The 27874-nt window shown below is 36.1% G+C and overlaps 1 protein-coding gene across 2 annotated transcripts in view; it reads left to right on the forward strand.

Annotated features, from left to right (window-relative positions):
* The window catches only part of CNTN5 (contactin 5), a 1210258-nt gene that overhangs the window by 1125670 nt on the left and 56714 nt on the right, over positions 1–27874 (forward strand). For both annotated transcript variants that reach the window (XM_003129801.6, XM_021102337.1), the window contains exons 17-18: positions 14533–14691; positions 23030–23179. In XM_003129801.6, coding sequence (XP_003129849.3) covers positions 14533–14691; positions 23030–23179 — 309 coding nt within the window. The remainder of the gene's footprint in view (positions 1–14532; positions 14692–23029; positions 23180–27874) is intronic.

Here is a 27874-nt window from a genome sequence, read left to right on the forward strand (position 1 = left end):
ATCATGCTAACTTTTAAACTCAATTATGTTTCTTTTTTTCCTTTTTTTTTTTACTTTTTTTTAATGTAACAATTTTTTTCCCATTATAGCTGGGTTTCTTATTAAGAGCAAATGTAGGATGTAAAGAATCTAAAGTAACAATGTTGACTCAGGCCCTATAAAATCATATAAATTTATGTAAGCTCTCAATGTTGTTCAGCAATATTGCTGCTCAGATGTTATGGATTCCCCATCACATTGATCACAATGACTATTCTTGACTTTTTCAGTTCTCTTCAGCCACCAAACTAGCATCTTCTGTGTTATCATCAGAACTATTTCAATTAAAATTCATTGCATTAAGTTAAAAAGAAAACTTTTCAGATCCACCTTCAGATTTTGCCCTTATAGTACCATTATTTTTCCAATTTACTTATTATGAAATTCTGGAATAATGTTTCATTCCCATTCTTGACTCTTCCTTTATAATATCTAATCTGCTGATCCACCTCCCATTTTAAAACATTTACTGGCCTCCCTTACCTTCATAAAAATGGTCAAACTCATTGTCCTAGTGTTCACGATCTTCCCTCAACCTCCCTTTTTCCACATAAACTCCTGCTATTCTCATCAAACTTAAAACTGTCTACTTTCCTTCCTTCAAAAATGCTTCAAATATCCCAGTCCTTTGGCATGTTTGTTTATTTATTCCCTTTTGCTACCAAAAGAAAGAAAAAAGAAAAAATCACCTGTTCCATCTTTAAGTGCTATGCCAGAGGAACTATTCTTTTGGAATAGTCACTGGGAAACCCATCCTTCCAGCTTCAGTATCTAAAGATACGGAAGTGAATTCCTGACTCACCTCTAACCTGGCTGGAAAATGGCAAGGCATGCATGAGATGTTAAGTCTCATGATATCTGTTCAGCCTCCCTCAGTCAAAGCTGGCAAGTTTAGCTTTTCATTTTCATCTTACATGGCAGTTTCTCCAACCTTTTCAGGCCATTTTTTTAAATGAATGTGGTAATGAGAAAGACATATTGTTTGGTTGTGGTTTTGTAAGATAGGGCTTTCCAATTTTATTCTGAAATTCTCTAATTTTCAATACTTTGTTGTACTTTATTGTCATAGAAATTCATTGATTATAATACTTCCTCTTTAATAAGTCCCAAGTCTCTATCCAAAAGTGATTACTTCATTATCCTATAGGTAAGTTTTTAAGTCATTTTAGTAATTTCATTCTATTATGTGTTTATCTATCTGGCTGTTTGCCACTAGTCGGCCAGCTGTTCTTTCAGTTTTCCCAATTGACTTGTCATTTTTCAATTCCAAGGGGTTTATTTGGAGTAATTAGATATGTTGGAGATTCTCTTTTTAGGTTATATATGCTAATATAACCAGTCTTGGGACAGATAAGGAATGATTGCAGTTTTAATCTTCATAAATCAAAGGGGTTCTCAGTTATCCTCTGTATCTTAAGATGCTAACATTTGCAAATAATATACTGTAACTCAAATTTACTTAAACAATAAAGAAATTTATTAGCTTTCCTGACAAGAAGATAAAGCAGATTTCTTTTCATTGGTTGATACAGTGTATCAAGTTAAAAGATCCAGGTTGGTCCCATCCCTCTACTCTGTCATCTTCATCACTGGCCTTACCCTAAATCTCTTATAGGCTGACTAGCAAGAATAGTAGAGGCTTGGGAATTCTCATAGTGGCGCAGCAGAAATGAGTCCAACTAGGAACCATGAGGTTGCTGGTTTGATCCCTGGCTTTGCTCAGTGGGTAAAGGATCCGGCTTTACCATGAGCTGTGGTGTAGATCGCAGATACAACTTGGATCCCATGTTGCTGTGGCTCTGGCGTAGGCCAGTGGCTACAGCTCCGATTAGACTTCTAGCCTGGGGACCTCCATGTGCTGTGGGAGTGGCCCTAGAAAAGGCAAAAAGAAAAAAAAAAAGAGTCAGAATTGATGAAATTCCCACCAGGGAACAAAGGGTTAAGAATCATACTGCAGTGGCTCAGGTCTCTGCAGAGGCACAGATTCAATCCCTGGCCTGGCATAGTGATTTAAAGGATCCAGTGTTGCTGCCGCTGTGGTGTAGGTCACAGTTGTGGCTCAGATTCAGGAACTTCCATATGCTGCTGGTGCAGCCATAAAATTAAAAAAAAAAAAATCAGAATTGAATTCCTGGTCCACTATCAGAATATTGTGTCATCTTAGGTGAGTCACTTGTACTTCCTGAGACTTAGTCTTCTCATTTATGAATCAGAGGTGTCAATATCAGATTTCCTATAAAGATTATAAAGAAAGTACATAGCCTTTAGTACATTACCTTCTACCTGATAAATGCACATTAAATCATTATCATTCTGGCATCATTTCCCCCTTTGCATTATAAACTCCCTTGAAGATAGAGATTGTTTATTGAATCTGCCAATAATAGTACATTTTTTTCTTTTTCAAATCATTTTCACATCTATCCTTATTTATTTATTTATTTATTTATTTATTTATTTATTTATTTATTTATTTGGCTTTTTGCTATTTCTTGGCCCACTCCCACAACATATGGAGGGTCCCAGGCTAAGGGTCGAATCAGAGCTGTAGCTGCCGGCCTATGCCAGAGCCACAACAACACGGGATCCGAGCCGAATCTGCGACCTACACCACAGCTCACGGCAATGCCAGATCCTTAACCCACTGAGCAAGGCCAGGGATCAAACCCTCAACCTCATGGTTCCTAGTCAGATTCGTTAACCGTTGTGCCATGATGGGAACTCCTATCCTTATTTATTTTGATAAATCAAATGTGGTACCTAGGTTCTCATTTTTATTGGTAAAAAATGAAGCATTGTGAGATCATATGACATTGTCAGTTATGGAGGTAGTTAAAGGCCTAACCAGTGCTGGTATAGCTATTTACAAAATACTTTGACATACATCACCCTATGTAACTCTCACAATAATAACATTATGTTGGAGTTCCCGTCGTGGCGCAGTGGTTAACGAATCCGACTAGGGACCATGAGGTTGCGGGTTCGGGCCCTGCCCTTGCTCAGTGGGTTAACGATCCGGCGTTGCCGTGAGCTGTGGTATAGGTTGCAGACGCGGCTCGGATCCCGCGTTGCTGTGGCTCTGGCATAGGCCAGTGGCTACAGCTCTGATTCGACCCCTAGCCTGGGAACCTCCATATGCCGCGGGAGCGGCCCAAGAAATAGCAACAATAACAACAACAACAAGACAAAAGACAAAAATAAATAAATAAATAAATAAATAACATTATGTTGATATTATCATTTCCTTATAAAATGTAAGGAAACTAAGAATTAATGAGGTTCAGAAACTTGCCCAAAATTCAGAAACTCGCATAAAGCTCTTACATCAAAAAATCAAAATTGAAATAAGATTCCTCTGACTCTTTATCGAAATCCCTTTTCTTTAGCTCAATTTTCTTGAAATATAGTTTTCATAAACATACCTGGACAACTTGCACAAAATACAATGCTGAAGCTCTAGTCATGGAAATTGAAATTCACTAGCTATTGAATACAGCCCAGGAATCTACATTTTTTTTTTACAAATTACCAGAGATTTTGTTGCCTGTCAAAAGTTGAAAGACACTAATAGCTTCTTTATTGTTGTTGTTATTTAGAAACACTGTGATCAGATGGGTATCTAATTTAGAGAATATAACAAAATGAGTACATAAGTGAAATCCAACTTATATAGTAAGAGTCTTTTTTCAGAATAGCACTATGTTTTTGTAAAGATATATTACTCTTTGTCATATTTTGATTGGTCAAAAGTGAAAATACTTTTAAAAATACCAACAACTATGCTAACTGTTAATAAAAATTATTCACTCCAGTCATTTAATAAATTCTATATTGATAACACAATAAGTTTTATCAATATAGAAGCTCTGTTCTAGCAGTGGAGATACAATAGTAAGCAAATTATAAGCACAATTTCAGCTATCCTATACCCCAAATTCAAAGAGGAAATCTATCCTTCATAGGAAAGTCACACAAAAAGTAGAAAACTTCCACTATGATTTCAACTATGAATGAAAGATACATAGTACTATATGAATGTATATAATCTAGTGATTTTTCATAAGCAGGACAGCCAGAGGTGTGGTATAGGTTGCAGACGCGGCTCGGATCCCGCGTTGCTGTGGCTCTGGCATAGGCCAGTGGCTACAGCTCTGATTCAACCCTAGCCTGGGAAAGCAGTGAAACTTGAGCAGAGATTTGAAATTTGAAACCTAAGCAGGTGTTAAGTGGGCAAAGTGAGGAGAGAGAAGAATTTCATACTGAGGTACTAGATAATGATGATGGATGGATAGATAGGTAGATAGATAGTGATAATAATAAATATAGTGATGATGATGATATGTGGATACATAGATTTATAGATAGATGGATAGACAGATATAATAAATGGTGACTTTACCAAATTAATTGAAAATGAAATTGCTGTTGAAAAAAGATCTCTCATTTCCATCCTTTACTACTCCTAGTTTTTTTAAAAAGTTATTTATTCTCATAGGATTGAGAACAGTAAGAATGGGTCACCTAAATTAGGTATGTAAATAGTAAAGAAATTTGAGAGCACTCTCTCAACTCCATGAAAAACAAAATGATGGAAGGGAAGTATCTGAGAAGGCAAAGTAAAAAAGATGCAATGCTATGTGAAGTTGGACTTTGCCAGCCCAGTATGTCACAATATGCCAGGAGACATTTTCTTACATGAAAATAAAGGTACTATCAATAACATCCTAAATAAGGGTATATCATAAGTCTTCATAATTTTATTCTAAAGATGAAAACCCCAGCAACCATTTATTACTAATTATTAATATGTGATGTGCTACAGAAAATCTACTCACATTATTGACTTTTTAATGAAAAGCTTTGTTGTTATTTATATATGGCCTTTTAAACTGGGTCTACACAAAATGGTCTTAAGTACTGGGTGGTTCATTGCATGCAGTTAACTACATAGTAAAAATAACAAATACTCTTCCTGGCCTGAGATTGAGTTTATTTCTCTGCAGTAGTCTAATCTATCAGACAGTAGCTAAATCTCTTTACTTGGTATTAGAAGGGCATGCTCATGACTGTGCTGATTGCCACATCTACTTTCCTTTCTTCTGCCTCATGTGCCTACATGTATTTAGAAGTAAGATGTGTCTGCCCCTAAGCAATATCCATGGGCTTGAAAACAGAACCAATTTAAAAAATCATAGCATATTTCATATCAAACTTTTAATTTTAATTTAAACAATTTAAAGCAAAGATCTCTTTAATATTTTGAATACCATTTAATAACTTATATGTGAGAATATAGGTCCCCCAAATCAAATAAAAATGAAAAAAAAAGCTGAATAGATTGATTTTTTTTTTTTTTTTTTTTCAAAATAGATTTGTTTTAAAAACAACACATGCCAATGGAGATATTTGTTGAACCATTAGGTTTAGACTTGGGCAGAAAATGTTAGGATATCAAGGTGAGAAGAAGCCAGGAAAGTTGCTTGCCACGGGGAGTCAGTCTGCATTAGTAAGTTGTTTAAATTATTAGTCCTCAAAAAGAATTGGATAGTCACACCACAAAAACTCTCAAGCCTGGCACTACCAGTTGTTTCTAAAAGGAGAATGGACAATGATTTCACAGGAAGGCAGTGCACAGCTTCCTGTTTGTTACCACATTAGTCATAATTTGCTTTCAGCAGGAAATATCCCTCCACTGGTTGCCCACACTAAAGCCAACACCTGCTTCACTCATTTTCCTTCTAAAGGATATTGAAGAACACTTGCATCCCTGGGATAAATCCCACTTGATCAGATGTACAATCCTTTTACTGTATTGTTGGACTCAGTTCGCCAGTATTTTGTTGAGGATTTTTGCATCTATGTTCATCAGTGAAATTGGCCTGTAATTTTATTTTTTTGTGGTATCTTTATCTGGTTTTGGTATCAGGGTGATGGTGGCCTCATAGAATGAGTTTGGGAGTGTCCCTACCTCTGTGATTTTTTTGAATAGTTTCATAAGGATAGGTGTTAGCTCTTCTCTAAATGTTTGATACAATTTGCCTGTGAAGCCATCTGGTCCTGGACTTTTGTAAAATATATATATAAAACTAAGTCACTTTGACATACAGCAGAAATTGGCAGAACATTGTAAAACAACTATAATAAAAAATAAAAAAATTTAAAAAATATTTTTAAATATATTTTTCTCTGTAAATAGAGCATTGATAAAGCAATGCTAATATAATAACCATAAACTTTTCATTTTTATTACGGTTGAAAATTTCACTTAATGTGTTTTAAAAGGTAAATCACAGCTCTAATTTTCTACAATATTTTACTATAAAATATTGATAACAATCTTTCAGCTTTATAAGGCTTTAGAAAAATTATCTATCCTTAGACTTTTTCTAAGTTTCTAATAATGATGAGCCTTAGTATTAAATCATATGAAAAGCTTCACTTTCTCAATTCATAAACCTAGTCTGTCATTTTTATTACCACTTTAAACTTAGCTGAAAAAAAATGTTAAATATATTTTGATTTAACAACAAAAAAGGATCTATCGTATTGGATCTTTGTCTTATATGATAATTATTTTAAACCATGCTTTAAACGTGTTGTTACACCACATTGCAAATTCGAAACGTAACTCCTTTTGTCTTTCCACATCTCTTCTTCCTTTCTCTCCCTTCTCCCTTTAATCTCTTTTTCCACAAATGTTTATTGAGGGCTTAATATATGCCATTACCATGTTGAATATTCAGACAAGTAGAAATTACAGAAAAGTAATTATAGCCAATGTAACAAGTGCTATAATGAGATGTAAAATGTACTAATGTATAACATTATCACTGCCTGGCATTTGTTTTTTTATGAAAGATTCATCTCGCCATCCAGATTTTAAACACACCTGGGATTGGAACTCTCTTTTGTCCTCCTATAAACCATGTCCTTAATCCATCTCCCACCACTCAGCATTGTGCTTTCCACACGTACTAGTAGGCATTTAGCAAATGTTTAGTTAAACAGAATTACTTAAAATAGTCCATACATATCTGATACATATATACATATCTCAAATGACTTTTAAAAATAATTTTATAATATATGTATGTACATATGTTTTATGGCTTTTCAAAATAATTTTAGAAGTAATACATGCTTATTGAACAGAAGTGGAAAATCAAAACAAGTCTAAAGAATAAAATTTTAATCATTTATATCCTCAGCTCCAAGCAATAACCACCATGTATGCTTTAATGCTTTTCTTTCCAAGCTTTTGCTATGCACATTTGGCAAATTACTGTTTATACATTTTTATTAACATATAATTTTGCATTCCACTTTTTTCACTTCCTATATTGTGAACATTTCCCATATCATTAAATAGCCGGTTTAATGACTGCCTAATATTTTATCATAAGATTTTATGACTTAAAAATTACATGATTATTAGACAATTAGTTATTTACAATGGTTTGTAATTATAAATAATTGCATAGCCACAATCAGTATCCTGGGTACATAAATCTTATTTGCTGTCACTGATTATTTTGCTAAAGACTGTATTTGGGAAAATTGCCATGTATAAAGAAAAATACTTGGGTATTTACTAATTATGTTATAAATACCATTTTTTGTTCCAGCTGAAGTTTTTTTAAAAAAATACTTAGAGTAATTACTGCCTATTATTAAAATAAATATACCTTTCTTAAGAGAGCTAATTTAAATGTTTTACAGATATTTAATGCTCAGAAGGCAAATTATTTTATTTATGTTAACAAATGGTTATTTTTCATAGTATCTCCTATCATGCCTCACACATAGGTAGTTGTTAATGCTTTTTGAAGAGGTAAATCAATAGAATGGATAGAATAGAATAAATGGAACAATATGGAAGAATTCAAATGAATTATGCTGGTAATTATCCCTATTCAAATACAAAAACTAAATTTCAAGTTTTTTCCAAAGCATCTTCAAGATCCTCCTGAAAAACTCCCTGCTTATGAACATGCTCTTAAATCAAACTATACTGAAGTCTGTTCCAATTATCCATTGCTTCCCCAAAATTAGTGGCTAGGAACATCCATCTATTATTTGCTCACATGGTTTTGGCAGCTGACAAGCATAGCCAGATTATTACCTGGGGGCCCTCATGTACATGAGTCCAATGGTAGCTGAAGCTGGAGTCATTTGAAGGCTTCATCACATAGCTGGTGCTTAGGCTGGGATGTCTAGAACAGCTGAGGCCAATTTGAATCTCCCTTTCCCCATGGAATTCTCCAAATGCCTAGCTTGGACTTCCTCCAGAATTGGTAGACTCAGTTTAATAGGACTTTAAGCAGCTGGATTTTTCCATGAGAGTTCCGGGAGACTGGGATGAAGCTGTGAAGCTTCTTAGGATTTCGCCTCAAAAGTCATGGTGTGTCACTTCCACTGCTGTCATTGGGATCACATATAGGCAAACTTCATTTTATTGCACTTCACTTTATTGCACTTTGCAGATATTGCATTTTTCTTTTTTTTCTTTTTTTTACAAATTGAAGGTTTATGGTAACCCTGCATTGAAGAAGCCTATCAATGCCATTTTTCCAACAGCATTTGCTGACTTTGTGTCTCTGTGTCACATTTCGGTGATTCTTACAAAATTATTGCAAGAAACTTTAAAAGTATTATTGTGGGAGTTCCCGTCGTGGTGCAGTGGTTAACGAATCCAACTAGGAACCATGAGGTTGCGGGTTCGGTCCCTGCCCTTGCTCAGTGGGTTAACGATCCGGCGTTGCCATGAGCTGTGGTGTAGGTTGCAGACGCGGCTCGGATCCCGCGTTGCTGTGGCTCTGGCGTAGGCTGGTGGCTACAGCTTGGATTAGACCCTTAGCCTGGGAACCTCCATATGCCGCGGGAGCAGCCCAAGAAATGGCAAAAGGACAAAAAAAAAAAAAAAAAAAGTATTATTGTATTTGTAATGGTGATCTGTGATCAGTGGTCTTTGATGCTACTCTTGCAATTGTTTTTGGCATGCCATCACCCACCCATGTAAGAAGGAAGAGGTAATCAATAGATGTTATATGTTCTCATTATTCTGCTGACCATCTGTCCCCCTATACCTTTTCCTCTCATTGGGCCTCCCTATTTCTTGAGACACAACAATATTGAAAGTGGGCCAGTTAATAACCCAACAATGGCCTCTACATGTTCAAGTGAAATAGGTGCAAATCTCTCATTTTAAACCGAAAGCTAGAAACGATTAAGCTTTCTGAGGAAGGCATATAAGAGCAGAGATAAATTGAAAGCTATGCCTCGTGCACCAAACAGTTAGCTAAGTTCTGAATGCAAAGGAAAAATTCTTGAAGGAAATGAAAGTGAACACACAAATGCTAAGAAAGCAAAGCAGGCTTATTGATGATATGGAAAAAAAGTTTCGTGGTCTGGATAGAAGATCAAATCAACCACAACATTCCCTTGAGTCAAAACCTAATCCAGATCTAGGACTTTCATACCTAGAAAGGACAAATCAGTGCTTGGCTTCAAGCCAAGTAGGCAGCCAACTCTCTTGTTAGGGGCTAATTCAACTAGTGACTTTCTCTTGAAGCAACTGCTCATTTATTATTCCAAAAATCTTAGGGCCCTTAAGAACTATGCTAAATATACTCTGCCTGTACACTATAAATGGAACAACAAAGCACATATGACTGCAAATCTGTTTACAACATGGTTTACTGAATATTTTAAGCATGCTATTTAGAACTACTGCTCAGAAAAAAATAGGATTCCTTTCAAACTATCAATGCTTGTTGACAATACACCTGGTCACCTAAGAGCTCTGATGATGGACAACAAGATTTTTATGTTGGTTTCATGCCTGCTAACACAACATCCATTCAGCAACCCATGGATCAAGTAGTAATTTTGACTTTCAAATCTTATTGCTTCAGAAATATATGTCATAAGGCTATAGCGGCCATAGATGATTCTTCTGATGGATCTGGAAAAAGTTAACTCAAAATCTTCTGAAAAGGATTCACCATTCTAAATGCCATTAAGCACATTTGTGATTCATGGGAAGAAGTCAAAATATCAATATTAACAGGAATTTGGAAGAAGTTGATTCCAACCTTTATGGATGACTTTGAAGGATTCAAGACTTCCGTGGAAGAAGATGTGGTAGAAACAGTAAGAGAAATAAAATTAAAAACATAGGTTATAGACATGACTAAACTCCTACCTCCTTATGATACAACTTTAATAAATGAAGATTTACTTCTTATGGATGAGAGAAGAAAGTAGTTTCTTGAGATGGAAACTACTCTTGGCAAAGATGCTGTGAAGACTCTTGAAATGAACACAAAGGATTGAGAATATTATATAAACTTGGTTGAGAAAACCATGACAGGTTTTGAGAGAACTGACTCCAATTTTGAAAGAAATTCTGTGGATAAAATGCTAACCAGCAGCATGGTATGTTACAGAGAAATCATTCATAAAAGGAATAGTTAATTCATGCAGCAAACTTCAGGGTTGTCTTATTTTAAGAAATTGCTAAACCACCCCAACCTTCACCAACCACCTTGTCAGCAGCCATCAACATTGAAGCAAGCCCCACCCCCTGCCAAAAGCTTGTGACATGCTTAAGGCTCAGATGATGGCTACCATATTTTAGCGATAAAGTATTTTTAATTAAAATAAGTATATTGTTTTTGGACATAATGTTATTGTGCATTTGATAGACTTGAGTATAATGTAAACATAACTTTTATATGCACTCGGAAACCAAAAAAAAAAAAAAGTGTGATTCACTTTATTGCAATATTTACTTTATTATAGTAGTCTAGAACCAAACCCACAATTTCACCAGTGTATGCCTGTAGTGTATGAGTGTAGCCAGCCCACATTCAAGGCTGTGAAAGAATGAGCTCCACCTTTCAAAGAGTGAATGACTTGCATAAGTAGGAAGAAAGAAAGTATTGGTGGTTATCTCATGCTTAATAGCTGCCACAAAGTCATGAACATTTCCTTCAAATATCATTTCTACCTCTAGTACATGAGTTTAATGCGCTCTTCCCTAATACGCATTTCTCTTTCTTTCATTCCTTGAATGGAAACGACTCCATGAATTAACAGTGAAAGGAAAAAGAGCCTCTCTACTCCTTGTTTCCTTGAATAAATCTGGCTTTACAATTACATCTGAATTCATATCTCCACTGTGCCATTCACTGGCAGAGTGACTTGGGCAAATAACTCTCACTAGAATGGTACCACTGCCTAGCATAACATCTAACATAGCAAGGTTACTGATTAAGTACGTTATTTATTATTAATTGACCCATCTCTTTGAGATTTCATTACATCCTCTATGAAATGGGGTTATAATACCCACCTCATGGTTACATAGAAATAAGTGAACAAGTTAATGTTTGCAAAATACTTAATGCAATGACTTAATACAGTACAGTAAGGACATGGTAGCCATTAGTATTATTATTACAGTTAATATTCTTCTTATTATATTATTATCCTTATGGTCACTCCTCCATATCCCTGTCACTGCAGTCTAATAACTTGTTAGACAAGTTCAGCACCTGAATCTCATTTTACTTTCCACACCTCATCTTTAGCTACTATTTTAATACTCTGAACATTCATATCAGTGACACATCAAACATATTCTTCCATAAGTCCTTTGACCTAATAGTTATTTTTTCCACTTCATTCCACGTAAACACAAATTCTCATCCAGTTCCCTATACTTAAATCACAAATTTCACACTTTCCCCTTCACAATTTCTTCTTCTTATTTATTTATTTATTTATTTATTTGGTCTTTTGTCTTTTGAGGGCAGCAACCGTGGCATATGGAGATTCCCAGGCTAGGGGTCTAATCAGAGCTGTAGCTGCTGGCCACAGCCACAGCACTGCCTTATCCGAGCCATGTCTGTGACCTACACCACAGCTCACAGCAACACAGGATCCTCAACCCATTGATCAAGGCCAGGGATCAAACTGGCAACCTCATGGTTCCCAGCTGGATTCATTTCCACTTCGCCATGACAGGAACTCCACGATTTCTTATTTTTCTATCATCCCCTTGTAATAACCTGGATTCCTCAGCTCCATTCTTTATTCTAATTTGTCAGTACCATTCTGGCTCCCCTTGACCCCCTAAGCCACATTGAGGCCATAGCCATGCATACCTTTGGAATCTTTGATGATAAATCATACTGAATTTATAAACTAAACCTGAATTGACCCAATTAACCACCTTCTCTGGGTCTGGTCCTGGCTTTCTAACCTAACCTTGCTGAGTTGATAAGTTCCACTTCAAAATGATGCTCTTGAACAAATTTTGAAATCTAGGACACTTCTAAAATATTTATATTTCACTCTTCTTCATGTCTTCCCTCTTTTATCACAGGCTTATCTGGACATTCTCCATTCTCCTCTAACTCCCAATCCCAATCTTACCCAATCACCTTCACTTTTTGTAGATTTTTTTTTCTTCTTTAGTGAAAAACTGAGAACCTTCCCAAATGAGCTCTCCCAACCTCCTTTCTTGCATCTCAAACGCTTTCTCTCTGTATTCATCACTTCCTCCTTCATTTCTCTCAGACCAAAAACTGCCACTTCTCATGGTTATCCTCTGTACTTTTTCCCACAGTCCCAATCTTTTGTCACCTTCCTGATGGAATAGTCCTTGTCTTCTAAGTCTTTGGTCTCTGCTATCCACTACTGGTTCTTCTCACTCTTGCTTTTTTTGGGGGGGGGGGGGGCGTGGTGCTGCACCTGTGGCATATGGAGATTCCCAGGCTGGGGGGTGAATTGGAGCTATAGCTGCCAGCCACAGCCACAGCCACAGCAACGCCAGATCTGAGCCGCATCTGCAACCTACACTGCAGCTCCAGGCAACACAAGATCCCTTAATCCACTGAGTGAGGCCCGGGATGGAACCCACATCCTCATAGATACTTGTGGGGTTCTCTACTGGCTGAGCCACAACAGGAACTCCCTAGTTCTTCTCACTCTTGATTTAAAAAAAGAAAAAAAAAAAAAGCTTATTTCTCAGTTCCTAAAAATATCATTTGCCTGGTGATGATTTTATTTTTTTAATTAATTAATTTATTTTTATGGCCCCACCTGTGCCATATGGAAGTTCCCAGGCTAGGGTTCAAATCACAGCTGCAGCTGGGGCCTACACCACAGCTACAGAAACACTGGTTCTGAGCCACATTTGCAACCTACATTGTGGCTTGTGGCTTGTAGCAATGCCAGATCCTTAACCCACTCAGCAAGGCCAGGGATTGAACCCACATGCTCGCAGAGACAACATTGGATCTTTAACCCGCTAAACCACAGTCGGAAACTCCTGGTGATGCTTTTAAACACTTTGTCAATTTCATTGTCCCTTACTTATCAAAGTTCTCCACTCAGAGGTCTTTACTGACTGTCTCCATCTCTTTAGCACTCCAGCATTTCTTAGCTTCTTACAGTCTAGATCACCCCTTAACGTTCAGATTTCATACTCAACCAAATCCAGAGAGCAACTTGCTACATAAGGACTAAGTCAGCAAACAACTTGATTTTTAAAGGTGAGATTATTTTCATTAAAAATAAAAGTATACTTGCAGCTTGAGTTGCCCATATTAGGAAATAGAAGAATGTTAATATGAACGATGACATTGTTTTTAGCCACTAAATTAAAAACACTCTACCTATTTTAAATGCTATTAGAAATCACTATTTTAGAAGTAATAAGGCAAAGGTATATTTTTCCTCACATCAGATCATGGTTGTTTCTTGAAGCTAGAGTCTATGTACCCATCAATTGATCATCTCACTCCTATACCAACTTTTTATGATCAAAAGGGAAATAATCTTCTTTGATTCACCACCCTCTCACCACCAACAAAAATTATCACCATCATCATCATCATCATCATCTAATTTCACCTTCTTTTTAACTTCCCACAGCATTTTTCCATGCCTCACTTGTAGTAGATACCCTTCCTTGGTCTGATCTCTCATTGTTAGATCCTTTCATTTTTTCCCAGTTAGAGTTTAAGTTCTTTGACAGGCACATCACATTATTTGTTTTATTTGTATGTTGTGGGTTTCCTGAACATGAAAATTAGGCCCATACACCTGTATCCTTTTAGTAATGATACTTGCCTTTCACTCTCTGTTGCTGCCTCTGTAAGCTGTGATTAATTTTAACAGTCATAGTTGATACTGACATTCAGATAATTGTGTTTGTTTCTAAGTATTCTTTCTTTTTCTATAAAACACGGTGCTAATTGGTAGTTGCCGCCAAGCACAAAGTATTAGAAAAAAAACTAAACTATAATTAAATTATCCATAGGAATCACAGAAACCAACTTTCATCCCATTTCTTTTTACTGTCAATGTTCATTCCTAAATATGCATTTCATTAAGGATTATTTATAGTGTGATTGGGTCCTTATTGGAAATAGAATTTTTCATGTCTTATCCTCAACTTTATCCATTCTCTTTTGCACGTAGGTCCCCCAGGCCCACCAGGGATAGTGATTGTTGAGGAAATCACTGACAGCACAGCCACACTCTCATGGAGTCCAGCCGCTGACAACCACAGCCCAATCTCCTCCTACAATCTGCAGGCTCGCAGCCCGTTCTCCCTAGGCTGGCAAACAGTCAAAACAGGTGAGAGGCTCTAAGGCAACAGCAGACACAACCAGAACAGCTTCCCATATCATGAGCTATATTTGCTAACAATCTCAGTAGAATTATTTTGGATTCTGAAAATTTTGTTATTAATGATAATGTTAACCATTGTTTGCTGCTTTTTATAAAGCCATTTTTCTTCTTTTGTCATTTCTCAGAAAAGGACTACATCATTTACATACACACATATATGTATATACATATATATGTATATATAATTTTTTTTAATTAACTTTAGACTCACATAAAAATTACAAAAACAGTACTAAGATTTCCTCTGGGCTCATTGCTCAGCTCCCCCCAATGATAACATTTTGCATAACAGTGGTATAATGATCAAATCAGGAAACTGATGTTGATATAATGCCTTATACCACAGTTCATCAGATCTCACCAGTTTTCATATGAATTTTTTTGTGCACATAATTCCATAAAATTTTATGAAATTTTATTGTATAGATTCAAATAGCTACCAAGACAATCAATAGAGAACTGCTCCATTATTCCAGTTCCTTGTGCTACTATATAGTCACATCTGTTTTATTTATAAAAAGAAAACCTAACATAAAATTGCATTATTTAAAACAATGCAGCACTTTAGTGCTTACTTCTAAGATGTTTGCATTATAGTTGCATTATTTTTAAAATCATTTTCTTCCCTGATGGTTTTCTTTATATAACTAAATTCTCCTTCTCTCTCCAAATGTGGCTATCCACAGGGATATGTGAAATTACACTCACTTGATAGTTATTACTTATTTAACATGTTGGTATTTGAAAAATGTACTATATCTATAAAATGTAATCTTCAGAAGCAGCTTTCCATACTGAATAGGGATTTGTGATTTGTTTTATTTTCTATCTAAACATTAAATTGATTTACCTGCATAGAAGTGAAATATAAAATCAGTAAAATATCTGAGCGCAATAACCATAAAGCTCAATTAATCTGAATGTTGCAAGAGTAAAGTGGTCTGTTTCATTGCTTTCAAAAATTAAATTTGAGGAGAAACTTATTTTTGTGTAAACATTCATAATTTGTGGGAGAGGAAATATATTCGTCCACAGGCAAAATATAATTCAGGTTTTTCTTGATATATTCCTATGGTAATTAATAGAATTCTTTGATTATCATTGCTGAGAACTATACATGTATATGCATTTATTTTCTACTATATATAATTGTAGGCATTAGCCTCATTCTCGGTTCCATTTTAACCCTGTGATACATCTACAGACTCAAGAAATTGGGGGAATCTCTGTGTTGACTAGATTATTCTGGAAAGGACATAGATCCAAACCACATAAACAGGTTTAGACAAGAATTCTTATAACCTCTGTTTATAAGATGCTCACATGTCATCCTTAGTGTGAAGGCCAAAACTTTTGCTCTGCAGCTAGAAATTGGATTTACCTTCCGTTTGGGTGTTGTGCGTGCAGCAAATTCATCCTCCTGCCTGTGGCTGAGCTCTCTGTCCAATCGCCACACTACCTACAATACTTACTTCCTGGGAAGTTTCCCTTGTGGGAACATTGTAACACTTGCCTATGTTTCTTTTCTTAGTCTGCAATGGAACATTGTAACACATGCCTATGTTTCTTTTCTTAGTTGCATGTGTGTTCCTTTGTTTCTTACCCTAACACATGATATGGAAATACAGGCCATCTAATTCTCCTTGAATACTCTTATTCCTTGATTTTTTATATGCTTCACATGTTTCTACTTTTTGTTGTTTGACAGATAGATAATGATAGATACATGGGTGTGTATAAATATATGTGCATATATATATACACATATATAAATTTTGAAATTCTCTGGCATAAGCTAGGGGAAAATGAAAGACGGGTGTGTGTGTGTGTGTGTGTGTGTGTGTATGTTGTATGCATAGAGAGCTTAAATGTTTGGAATAAATATTATTTTGGAGGTTTATTTATTTGTTTTAGAAATCCCTAATATAAAGTTGCTGTCTTATCTTTCTAGTATAATTTAAATTATATTAGAAACATTTTTTTAATGATACTGGTAACATTTGAATTATACTGGAAAGATTTTTGAGTAGAGGGTTCATTTTAAATTGAGTTCAGCAAGTACTTATAAAAATCAATGAGAGCTCTGTATTTATAAGTAAATATATATATTTTCAGAAGTATAGTTCTATATATTATCAGTTTTATTTGCCCTTGATAGTAACAGATCTCTAGCAAGATGCCACCTATTCTAAAGTGGTCACACACGTCTCTAAAACTCAGCATCTCTTGCAGCTACTGGCAGAAGCATACCATCATCCAGGCAAGCTTGCCAAGGAGCAGTCTTCAACTTTCATATGCTCTAACATAGCTAGGTTTTGATTGATTGTTTGTTTGTCTTTTTAGGGCCACACCCACAGCATATGGAAGTTCCCAGGCTAGAGGTCTAATCAGAGCTGCAGCTGCTGGCCTACCCACAGCCACAGCAACATTGTATCCGAGCCGCACCTGCAACCTACACCATAGCTTACAGCAATACTGGATCCTTTACCCACTGGGCAAGGCCAGGAATAGAACCTGTGTCCTCATGGACACTAGTAGTGTTTGTAGTAAACAGCCGAGCCACAACAAGAACTCTTTTTAACATAGCTATTTTAAATGGTTCCTGGGTTTTGCCCTTAGTTCAAACTGACCACAAATTCATTCATGTCTGTGTTAGGGACCTTCTGGAGCCACACCATCTCCTCTTGGGGAGTGGGTCTTTTGTTGCCATAGTTGCTCTCCTATCTAAATCACTTTCAGTAGAGACATGCTCTAATGCAGAAATATACGTTAGAAAAGAAAAAAAAAAAAAAAAAAAGACAGTCTGTAGTTTGAACTCTCGATTCTGTTATACTGATCCATCACTAATCTTAAGTCTTCAATATCTATGGGTCTATTTCTATTTTATATGTAAGTTAATTTTATCATTTTTTTTAGATTCCACAGATATCAAATCAGTGCCCCATCCTTACAATTTTATTTAACTTTAATTACTTCCTATTTTCAGGATTTCTTGGGTTAAATTAAATTATAACACAGTATAAATTCTTCAGCATCTCTTAAATTTATTTTAGAATGAAAGCCCAATATTGGAGGGCTTGGTTCCTCCAATCTCTCTACAAACTCGTCTCCTATCATTCTCCCTAAAGCTCACTCTGGTCCTGACTCACTGTTCTAATGTCCTGCATAAAATGCACCTAATACCTTTGTACTAATTGTTCCTTCTACATAGGATGCTTTCCTCCAGATATTGACATAGCTAAGCACAAACTTCGATCAGAAGTTCACTCATATGTACCTTCTTAATGAGGCTTATATGGGCCACTCCATTAAAAATTGCAAGAGACGTATGGCCGAGATAGTTGAGTAAGATCCTTAGTTCACCACTTCCCACAGACTTCCCCAAACTGCAACTGTCTGCAGAGTTACTATCTATGAGAATGATTTTAAGACTAGCAGAAAAGATTTTTCTGCAACTAAAGATATCAATGAGCAGTCACAACGAGATGGAAAGAAGGGCAGAAACACAGTGTGGTCAAGACCCATACCCTCAGGTATGTCAACCACAAGTAGGAGGATAATCACAATTGCATAGGTTCTCTCCAAAGAGCAAAGATTCCAATCCCCACATCAGGGTCCCTACCCTGGTGTTCCTGCACCTGGAAGAAGAGTCCCAAGAACTTCTGGCTTTGAAGGCCAGTGGGGCTTGCATCCAGGAGAGCAGGAGGGCTATAGGACACAGACTCCACTCATAAAGGGCATGCACACAAAATCTCATGCTTCAGGTCTCATTGCAGAGGCAATAATTTAAAAGGAGTCTGGGTCAGTCCACTTGCTTATCTTATCTGATAAGGTGTTAATATCCAAAAATATACAAAGAAATCATACAACTCAACGTCAAAAAATCAAATAATCTGACCTAAAAATTGGTCGAGGAACTGAACAGACTTTTTTCCTAAGAAGACATGCAGATGGCCAACAGACACAGGAAAAGGTACTCAACATCCCTAATCATCAAGGAAATGCAAATTAAAACCACAAGATATATACCTCACACTAGTCAGAATGGTTATTATCAAAAAGACAAGTAACAAATGTTGGTGAGCACCTGGAGAAAAGGAAACTTCCGTGTACTCCTGGTAAGAGTGTAAATTGGTATAGCCACTAGGGAAAACAATAATAGCTTCTCAAAAATTAAAAATAGAACTACTCTACAATCCAGCAGTCCCACTTCTGGGTATTTATCCAATTGAAAAAAAACACTAATTCAAGAAGATATGTGCATTGCATGTTCATTACAACATGGTTTATAACAGCCAAGATATAGAAGCAACCTATGTCAATTGACAGATAAATACATTTTTTAAATTTGTGTATGCATATGTTTATATATATATATACATATATATATATATAATTTACCTGTAATAATCATAAAATCTTGCCATTTGACACATGGATGAATCCAGAAGGTCTATGTTAATGAATAAAGACAGACAAATTCCACATGATATAACTTATATGTGAAATTTAAAAAACAAACAAACAAAGCCAAATGGAAATAGACTCCTAGATACAGAGAAGAGACAAGTTATTGCCAGAAGGTTGGGGTTGGAGATGTGAAATAGATGAAGGAGTTTAAGAGGTACAAATCTCTAGTGATATAATTAAAATTTTAGGAGTTCCCACTGTGTCACAGTAGGTTAAAGATCTGGCATTGTCTCTGCAGTGGCTCGGGTCACTGCTGAGTTTGATCCCCAGCACAGCACAGTTATTTAAGGAGCCAGTGTTGCCACAGCTCCGGCATAGGTCACAGCTGAAGCTTGGATTCAATCCTTTGTCAAGGAACTTTCATATGCTATAGGTGTGGCCAAAAAAAAAAAAAAAAGAGGAATATAATATATAGCATATGAATATTATCAATAATATTGTAATATTTTTGTTTAGGGACAGGTTTACCAGGATAAGCACTTCATAATGTATGCAAATGTTAAATCATTATATAGTGAACCTAAAACTAACATAATATTGTACAGTAAATATATTTCCACTAAAAAATAATTTTAAAGGTAATTAAAAACTGCAGCCAACCTGCTGTGGACTGAATTGTGTCATTGTGTCACCTCAAAATTAATATGTTGAACCTTAATCCCCTGTGTGTCTATACTTGGAGATGGAGCCTCTAAGGATATTGAAAGGGCAATTGGATATTTGAGCCTGGGGTTTAAGAGTGAGCTTTAGAATAAAGATATAAATTGGGAAATCATTGGTATATAAATTGCATTTAAAAATCACAAGAATGCATGCCATCTCCAAGGATATAAGCGTAAAATAAAAAATAAAAGAGTATGAATATTGAGCCCTCCAGCATTCCAGTAGTAAGAAATTGTGGAGAAAAGGAGCCATCGAAAGGACACTGAGGGAAAGCAGCCATCTAGTTAGAAGGAAAAACAAGACAATGTGATATCCAGGCAGACATAAGAATAAAATTTATCAAGGAAGAGAGAGTTATCAACTGTGGCCAAATGCTGCTGATATGGCGAGTATGGTGAGGAATGAGAATTGATCATTGACTTAAGCATTACAGAGGTTATTGGTGATCTTGACATTAACAGTTTCAGTTAAAGAGTAAGAACTAAAGTTTCACAAGAACTGGTTCAAGAGAAAGTGGGAGAGAAAATACAGACAACTCTTTTAAGAAATCTTGCTACAAATGGAAGTGGAGAAATCAACGTAGTTTGAAGTCATAGATGTCAAGATTTGCTCATGATTTGGAGCTGGAGAGGGGAAAAGGAAAGAAATCCAGGATGCCCCCCCCCAAATATTGGATACAGCAATTGTCAGTCACTGAATGAGGCATACTACAGAAGTAAGTGGGAGAAATTAAGGCTAAGAACACTATATAAATAGAAGTATATGATAGGCTATAGGATATATGAATCTGGAGTTTGGGGAGGAAGTTCATGGCTGAAAATATTGGAGTCATCAGCATATAGACGGTATTTCAAACCATGAGACTTTTCATCATGAAGTGAAAAGATGGGAGTTAACAGAACTAGGGTGCATCTGGGAGATAAAAAGAAACTAGCAATGGAAATTGATAAGGAATAATCAGGAAGGAGAAGAAAAGTTTTGAAAAGTATTTCAAAAAGCAGGGAATTATTAACTGTGTCAAAGCATGACGTTAGGTCAAGTAAGACAAAGAACAGAGATCTGGAGTTCCTGACGTGGCTCAGCAGTTAATGAACCCTACTAGTATCCATGAAGACGCAGGTTCAATCCCTGCCCTTGTGCAGTGGGTTAAGGATTGGGAGTAGCTGTGGCTGTGGTATAGGCCGGCAGCTACAGCTCTGATTCGACCCCTAGCCTGGTAACCTCCATCTGCCATGGGTGCAGCCCTATGACAGACAAAAAACAAAAAACAAACCAAAAAAAGAAGAAGAAGAATAAAGAAAAGAGATCTGACCATAGGGTTTTAGCAATGAGACCTTTAGTAAACTTGACAGGAGCAGATATGGTAGAATGCTGAAGGTAAGAGCTTGATTGGATGAGAGAGAATGGAAAGAAAATAATTGGAGACAACAAATAAAGACACACCCCTCAAGAAGTTTTGCTATAAAGAAACAAAGAAACTGGGTGAAGGCTGGAAGGAGAGGAACTTTTGAGGTAATTTTATTTTGTCTTGTTTTGTTTTCAAGCAGGAAAAATACCTGCATGCTTATATTAGAGATATTTGAGGTGTACGTAGGGAGGAGAGAGACAATGTCTTCTCTTCTCTATTTTGTCTTAAGAAGGCTACCCCTTGAGAGGTTTCAGGTTGCCTCAGAGGGGATTCAATTCTCTATTGGAGTGAAAAGTTGGAAGAATATTCAGAAAGAACAATGAGTATGTGGGGATTTTGACAATGATGGATTATGAATTCCAAAGGCAGTAGTAAAAGGGATTCTAAAAGGAAGGCAACTGAGACAGAAAAAGGAAGTATGCAGTATTCTACGGGGATTAGAATAAAAGATATGAGGGATGACCTAGACGTCTGGAGTACTTAAAGTGACTGACATAAACAGAACTCAGTGAAACAGTTAAGTCCTGATGGACCCAAGGCAAGCATTGGTGATTCAGTGTATGCTGGAGTTTAGGGAGGGCTGAATGTCTTGGGATCTCTTCTTCCCATATTTATCTTTGGCAGACGTAGCTCAGCATTCCACCAAGCTATGGACTGAACTGTGGCTTTTTTCTCCTACCTCTTAGTCTCCAAGGATGTTACTCATTTGCCAGTTCAGCAAAAGGGGGCAGACTTCTTTTCATATCTTCATTTCACTGTTTAAAAATGTCAGCTCTGTAGGGCTCTGAGATTTGTCAGGCAGGCCACAAGGCCTATGCTCTGATCATTCACCTTTCATGGAGCTGAATATTTAGTAACATTCTCTTGTTACATTTCTAAAGAGATTTTCATGGGAAATCCTAGATACATTTAATTCCACTTTGTCTTAGTAAAAACGCACTAAGTCACCAAATCAAGAGCCCCACTGCCACACCCTGCCATGCTTAAACAGAAATCCAGGGCTGATATATACCCAGAGGATATTTGCACTTCATGAGGATGTTCTCCACGTTCCCCATTTACAGCCCTGTGACAAATGTTCTTCCCAAATATTTCCTAGACAGCAGAAATGAGTGAACACAACAGCAGTCCCACACAGGCATAAACGCTACACCAAAAAAATACTTTACTACATGGTAATTATATTGACACACAATTTTATGTTTTAATAAAATCTAAATATACCACAAAAATCACTCCAAGGAGAGAGTTCAGAGCTTCCACTTAGAAACCACAAACTGGAATTTTTAAATTAGAGAGGTATATTCTTAATCTGCTGCTTGGAACTGCCAAGTGGTTAATAAGTATGTTTGCCAGAACTGGGAGAGGCAGACTTCTCAAGAAATTTCTCTAGAAATATAAAAACTATTTGTTTAAATCAGAGCACTAGTTGACCTCTTATCTGGGACTGAGGGGTTGACAAAATTATTTTTAATGTAGATAATGACAAGTTGTATTATGTCAATCTATGTGTAAAGATGAGATGAATGAATTCTAATTATAACAGACTTTGACATGTGGAAGTGCTTACTTCTGAAAATTGATTTTAATTTTATTAATGAGACCAGAGGTGACACAATGACCACATGTTATAAGGAAATACGCATCAGCCTGCCATTCCATCTGTGCCTGTGGTATCTTTGATGGCAATTTGTAAGCATTTCCAGTCCTCCTAATGACATTAAATCTCCTTCCTCTCTATAGTTCCAGAAATCATAACAGGGGACATGGAATCAGCCATGGCAGTGGACCTGAACCCCTGGGTGGAATACGAATTTAGAGTGGTAGCCACCAATCCTATTGGGACTGGAGATCCTAGTACCCCGTCTCGAATGATCCGCACAAATGAAGCAGGTGAGAATATTGGAGGGTCAAAATTCTATTTGGTATGTACCTAATCGCCTTTAAAGTGCTTTGAATTAACCACTGTTGCTTGCTTGAGTAGAATTCCTCCTGATTCATTTACCTAGACATCATAAAATCATTTCCTTGAAAATGATTCTTTCATTTTATTTATTTTCAGACCTTTTTCTCCTTGTTTCCGCAAATACAGGTATCTAGATGCTTCGGTTTGCTCGCAACCCTTGCACCCATCTTCAAGTTACCATGAAATTAAGGCAATTAGTTTCTCCTAATTATGTACTCATTCAATATAACAGATCCATAAAATCCAGAATAGATTGGCTCATCCTCTTTTTCTCCAGTGATAAGGTACCTCTAGTTACAAGGAACTTCCTAAAAACTTGTTGCCCTTAACCATCTGAAATATAAATTGCACTTTACAAAGACATAGTCTTAACTTGACCTAATGCTTTTTTGATGTCTATGTGTGAAATAAATACCCATCTGCTTTCTAACTTAGAAAAAAAATAGCATTCTTCATGCCTTTCAGAATAAAGTATCTCTGATAGAATGTTTCTAAAGACCTCATAAGGAAAATTAACTTTAATTTAAAAACAAATTTTAAGATATCTTGTCTTTCACTAAAGAATTATAAAGAAAAATTGTTAGTAGAGCTTTGATTACTTTAGACAAAGTCTAACTGCGATTTATCTTTTATGTCCCTATAAAATAGTATATTAAAAGTATCTAATAAGGCACTAGCTTAGGCAGACACAAATATCAATAATGTTGATGAGAACAATCAAAACAGAAGAGAGATGGAGTGTGGGGTCGCAGATACAAGGAGGGAAAACACAAATTTTAATGTTTTTACACTCAATGATTACATGAATCTCAATAATCATATGAAGAATGAGAATTTTGTCTTATTTTTCCACTGCTCTATCTTCAACACCAAGAACAATGTCTGATGCTGGTACTCCATATGTCTTTGTGGAAAGATTAAAAGGCAGTATTCCTTTTCTTTCCTTTATATGCTGCTACCCACACCAGGATCTAGATCAGAGATACATGTACATAGAAGACTAAGAATGAACTGTCTCCACTTTGTATCATAGTTAGAGAACTGGACCAAAAATGTGGTTTGTGATTTAGCTATTGAATGAAACATAATAATTCAAATAAACTATCAAAAGTGTTGGTTCTTTCTCTAAAACACACTATCTGATTCTTTAAAAGGAGAAAGAAAGAAAGAAAAGAATCCCACGTGATCAACTTATTACATAAAGTACAAATAACCATTAAAAAGATGTTCAATTTCTTTTCATATAAAAATTAAGCAACCAAGAGAATAAAAGAGTAGTCTAAATATGTTGGAAAGGATTCATTCACAGAATATCCAGCTTTTCTGCTTTTGTGATTTGCCTATTACAATTTTTTTCTGCTACTTTTTCAATACTGTGAATTTTAAATTGAACATTAATTGCCTGGTTGGATTTTCATGCATTCATAAAATCAGCCATGCTTTCATTGTGTACAGGTGTTCATTAATTAAGAGCATAACAGGTTAGTTACTCCCCATTTTATGTACTCACAGTGCAGATTTTGAAATGACTGCCAATATTAGTACTTATGCTCACATATTTTCTAAAAAGCACTGCTTTACTTTGCATATTGTTAATTGTGTTTAAACAAAGGCAAAGATTACTGCCTAATTCAGATGCTCTCTATAAATATTCATTTTGAAAATAATCAGTTTGGGATGAATAATCCTTTTAGACTTTCTACAGTATAAATCTCTTTGTGCTATTAAATACTACTTTAGCAAAAATACCTTCTCTTTTCAAGTTAAATCATATTCAAATGCTGCATTTTAAAAGACCTGTCCCTTGTCTATTTCTGCAGCTATTTCAATCATACAGTGCCTGTCTCTCCATTTTATCATGAGTTCTATATGCATGACATATGATAGTCCATTAAAATCTTCTGGAAGAGAAGAGAAATAGCCTGAAAAATACATGAAATACTCTCTTTTGAAAGTGAGTTGAGGAAGGCTTATGCTACCTACTTTTTGCATCTTGTGCTTTGGTACCACACAGGGCTAGAGCTACTAATGGTGTTGAACCAAATGTTGAGTTTTGTGCCTGTTTTGTCAGGCAGCACAGATTAAAAGGGACACCAATATCCTGAGACACCCTCTCAAGTGACATACTCTGCCTCTATTAAGTACATGTCCTGTGTTTTAAAAGATAATGCTGTTCTAATGGACCAAGTAATCTTTGAAAACCAGCAGAACTGCTTGTAAGAGAAAAGGTCTCACACTTGGGATATTGAGTTGAAAGTTTTATGTCCCTTTAAAATTATCCTCTTTACTAGAATATTCTGAATCCCAAAGCAGTTTCAGTAAAGCATTTTTATCTTAGATTATTTCTTGCCCATACACACACACCAAAAAAAAAGGTTAACTTTTTGTCACAATATCCTGTAGGGTGTATTTTGAATTGTACAGTCTAATAGTAGTCAATAAGTATAAGACAAATTGGTTCAGACTATCAGATGTCAAAATAGTAATAAAAATACAGGTTTTCCCCTACTATCCAAAAGGAAAGCATTCCTATGAGAACATTTGTAAGCCAAAATGGCATAAAGTGAAGAACTAATATTCATTTTTCATCTTTTTTCATAAAAGTATAAAACTTCTTCAGATTTATTTTGGTTAGCAAAAGCAGGTACTAATGTAGGTCTTTTATAAAGACAAAGGGGTATAAAGTAAACTTTTGAAAAGCAAGAAATAACCCTTTTTTTTAGCATAATGTGTGTTTATTTATTTACTGTACAGTTGTCTTAACAAGTTTTAGATAGATAGATAGATAGATAGATAGATAGATAGATAGATAGATAGATTAAAGAAGGTGCTACCTGATAACTATAATTAAGAGTTTGAGGCTCAAAGCTTTTGCACAGCAAAGGAAACCAAAAAGAAAACAAAAAGACAACTTACAGAATGGGAGAAAATAGTGTCAAATGATGCAACGGACAAGGGCTTAATCTCTGGAATATATAAGCAACTTATACAACTCAACAGCAAAAAAGCCAATCGATCAATGAAAAATGGGCAAAAGACCTGAATAGACATTTCTCCAAGGAAGATATACAGATGGCCAACAAACACATGAAAAAATGCTCAACATCGCTGATTATAAGAAAATGCAAATCAAAACTACCATGAGATACCACCTCACACCAGTCAGAATGGCCCTCATTAATAAGTCCACAAATAACAAATGCTGGAGGAGTTGTGGAGAAAAGGGAACCCTCCTGCACTGCTGGTGGGAATGTAAACTGTACAGCCACTATGGAGAACAGTTTGGAGATACCTTAGAAATCTATACATAGAACTTCCATATGACCCCGCAATCCCACTCTTGGGCATCTATCCGGACAAAACTCTACTTAAAAGAGACACATGTACCCGCATGTTCATTGCAGCACTATTCACAATAGCCAAGACATGGAAATAACCCAAATGTTATTAGATTAGGAAGATGTGGTATACACAGTGGAATACTACTCAGCCATAAAAAAGAATGATATAATGCCATTTGCAGCAGCATGGATGGAACTAGAGACTCTCATACTGAGTGAAATGAGTCAGAAAGACAAATACCATATGATATACTTCTATCTGGAATCTAATATATGGCACAAAGGAACCTTTCCACAGAAAAGAAAATCATGGACTTGGAGAATAGACTTGTGGCTCCCCCAGGGGAGAGGGAGGAAGTGGGAGGGATCAGGAGCTTGGGATTATTGGATACAACTTGGAATGGATTTACAAGGCGATCCTGCTGAGTAGCATTGAGAACTATGTCTAGATACCTATATTGCAACAGAACAAAGGATGGAGGAAAAAATGTATACATGTAAGAGTAACTTGGTCCCCATGCTGTACAGTGGAAAAAAATTAATAAAACAAGAAAAAAAAAAGTTTGAGGCTCAAAGTTAGGCAGATCTGGATTAATGGTCTTCTCTGCCACTTACTTGCAATGAACATAGATAAGCTATATTCGCTGGTCAAGACTCAATTTTCTCACTTATAAAATGACAATAGAATTAAGATAATATAGCATCCTACTCCCTTAGATTATTGTATTAAATAAGATAATGCAGGTAGAGAGCTTAGCATAGGGCCTCGCACATAATAAGTGCTTAATAATAGCCATTTATCATTATTATTATCATGAATTTAAATGTTATTATGTTATTAAATAGAAATTTAAACAATAGTTTATTCATAAGTTTCTCTTTTCTTATTGAGGAAATAGTTTCAAGGAGGTGAAATATATGTTTGTTGACATAGGAAGAGCCTTCCAGTCTCTTGGCTTGCAGTTGACTCCACAAGGACATCATTCTGCTGAGAAGTCTCTGCAGCAGATGGACTGTGTGCCATCCAGCCTGGCCACTCACCCCACTTGAGCAGCTGGGGAATCAAGAGAGCCATTCAGAGTGTGGTACACAGTACAGAGCTTTCCTCTTCTCTACATCCCCCTCCATACCTTCCTGTGTGGCCTTTCCTTGCTACTTTTCTTATCAAGCCAGGCCTCATTCATGAGTGGATCATAATATTGTCCCAACATGTAGCCATTGTCTTTGGTTCTTATGGCATAGATAAGATGAGAGGAATAAAGAGGATGTGTCCAATGAAAG

This window comes from Sus scrofa, chromosome 9 (assembly GCF_000003025.6).
Source record: "Sus scrofa isolate TJ Tabasco breed Duroc chromosome 9, Sscrofa11.1, whole genome shotgun sequence".
NCBI classification, from domain to species: Eukaryota; Metazoa; Chordata; class Mammalia; order Artiodactyla; family Suidae; genus Sus; species Sus scrofa.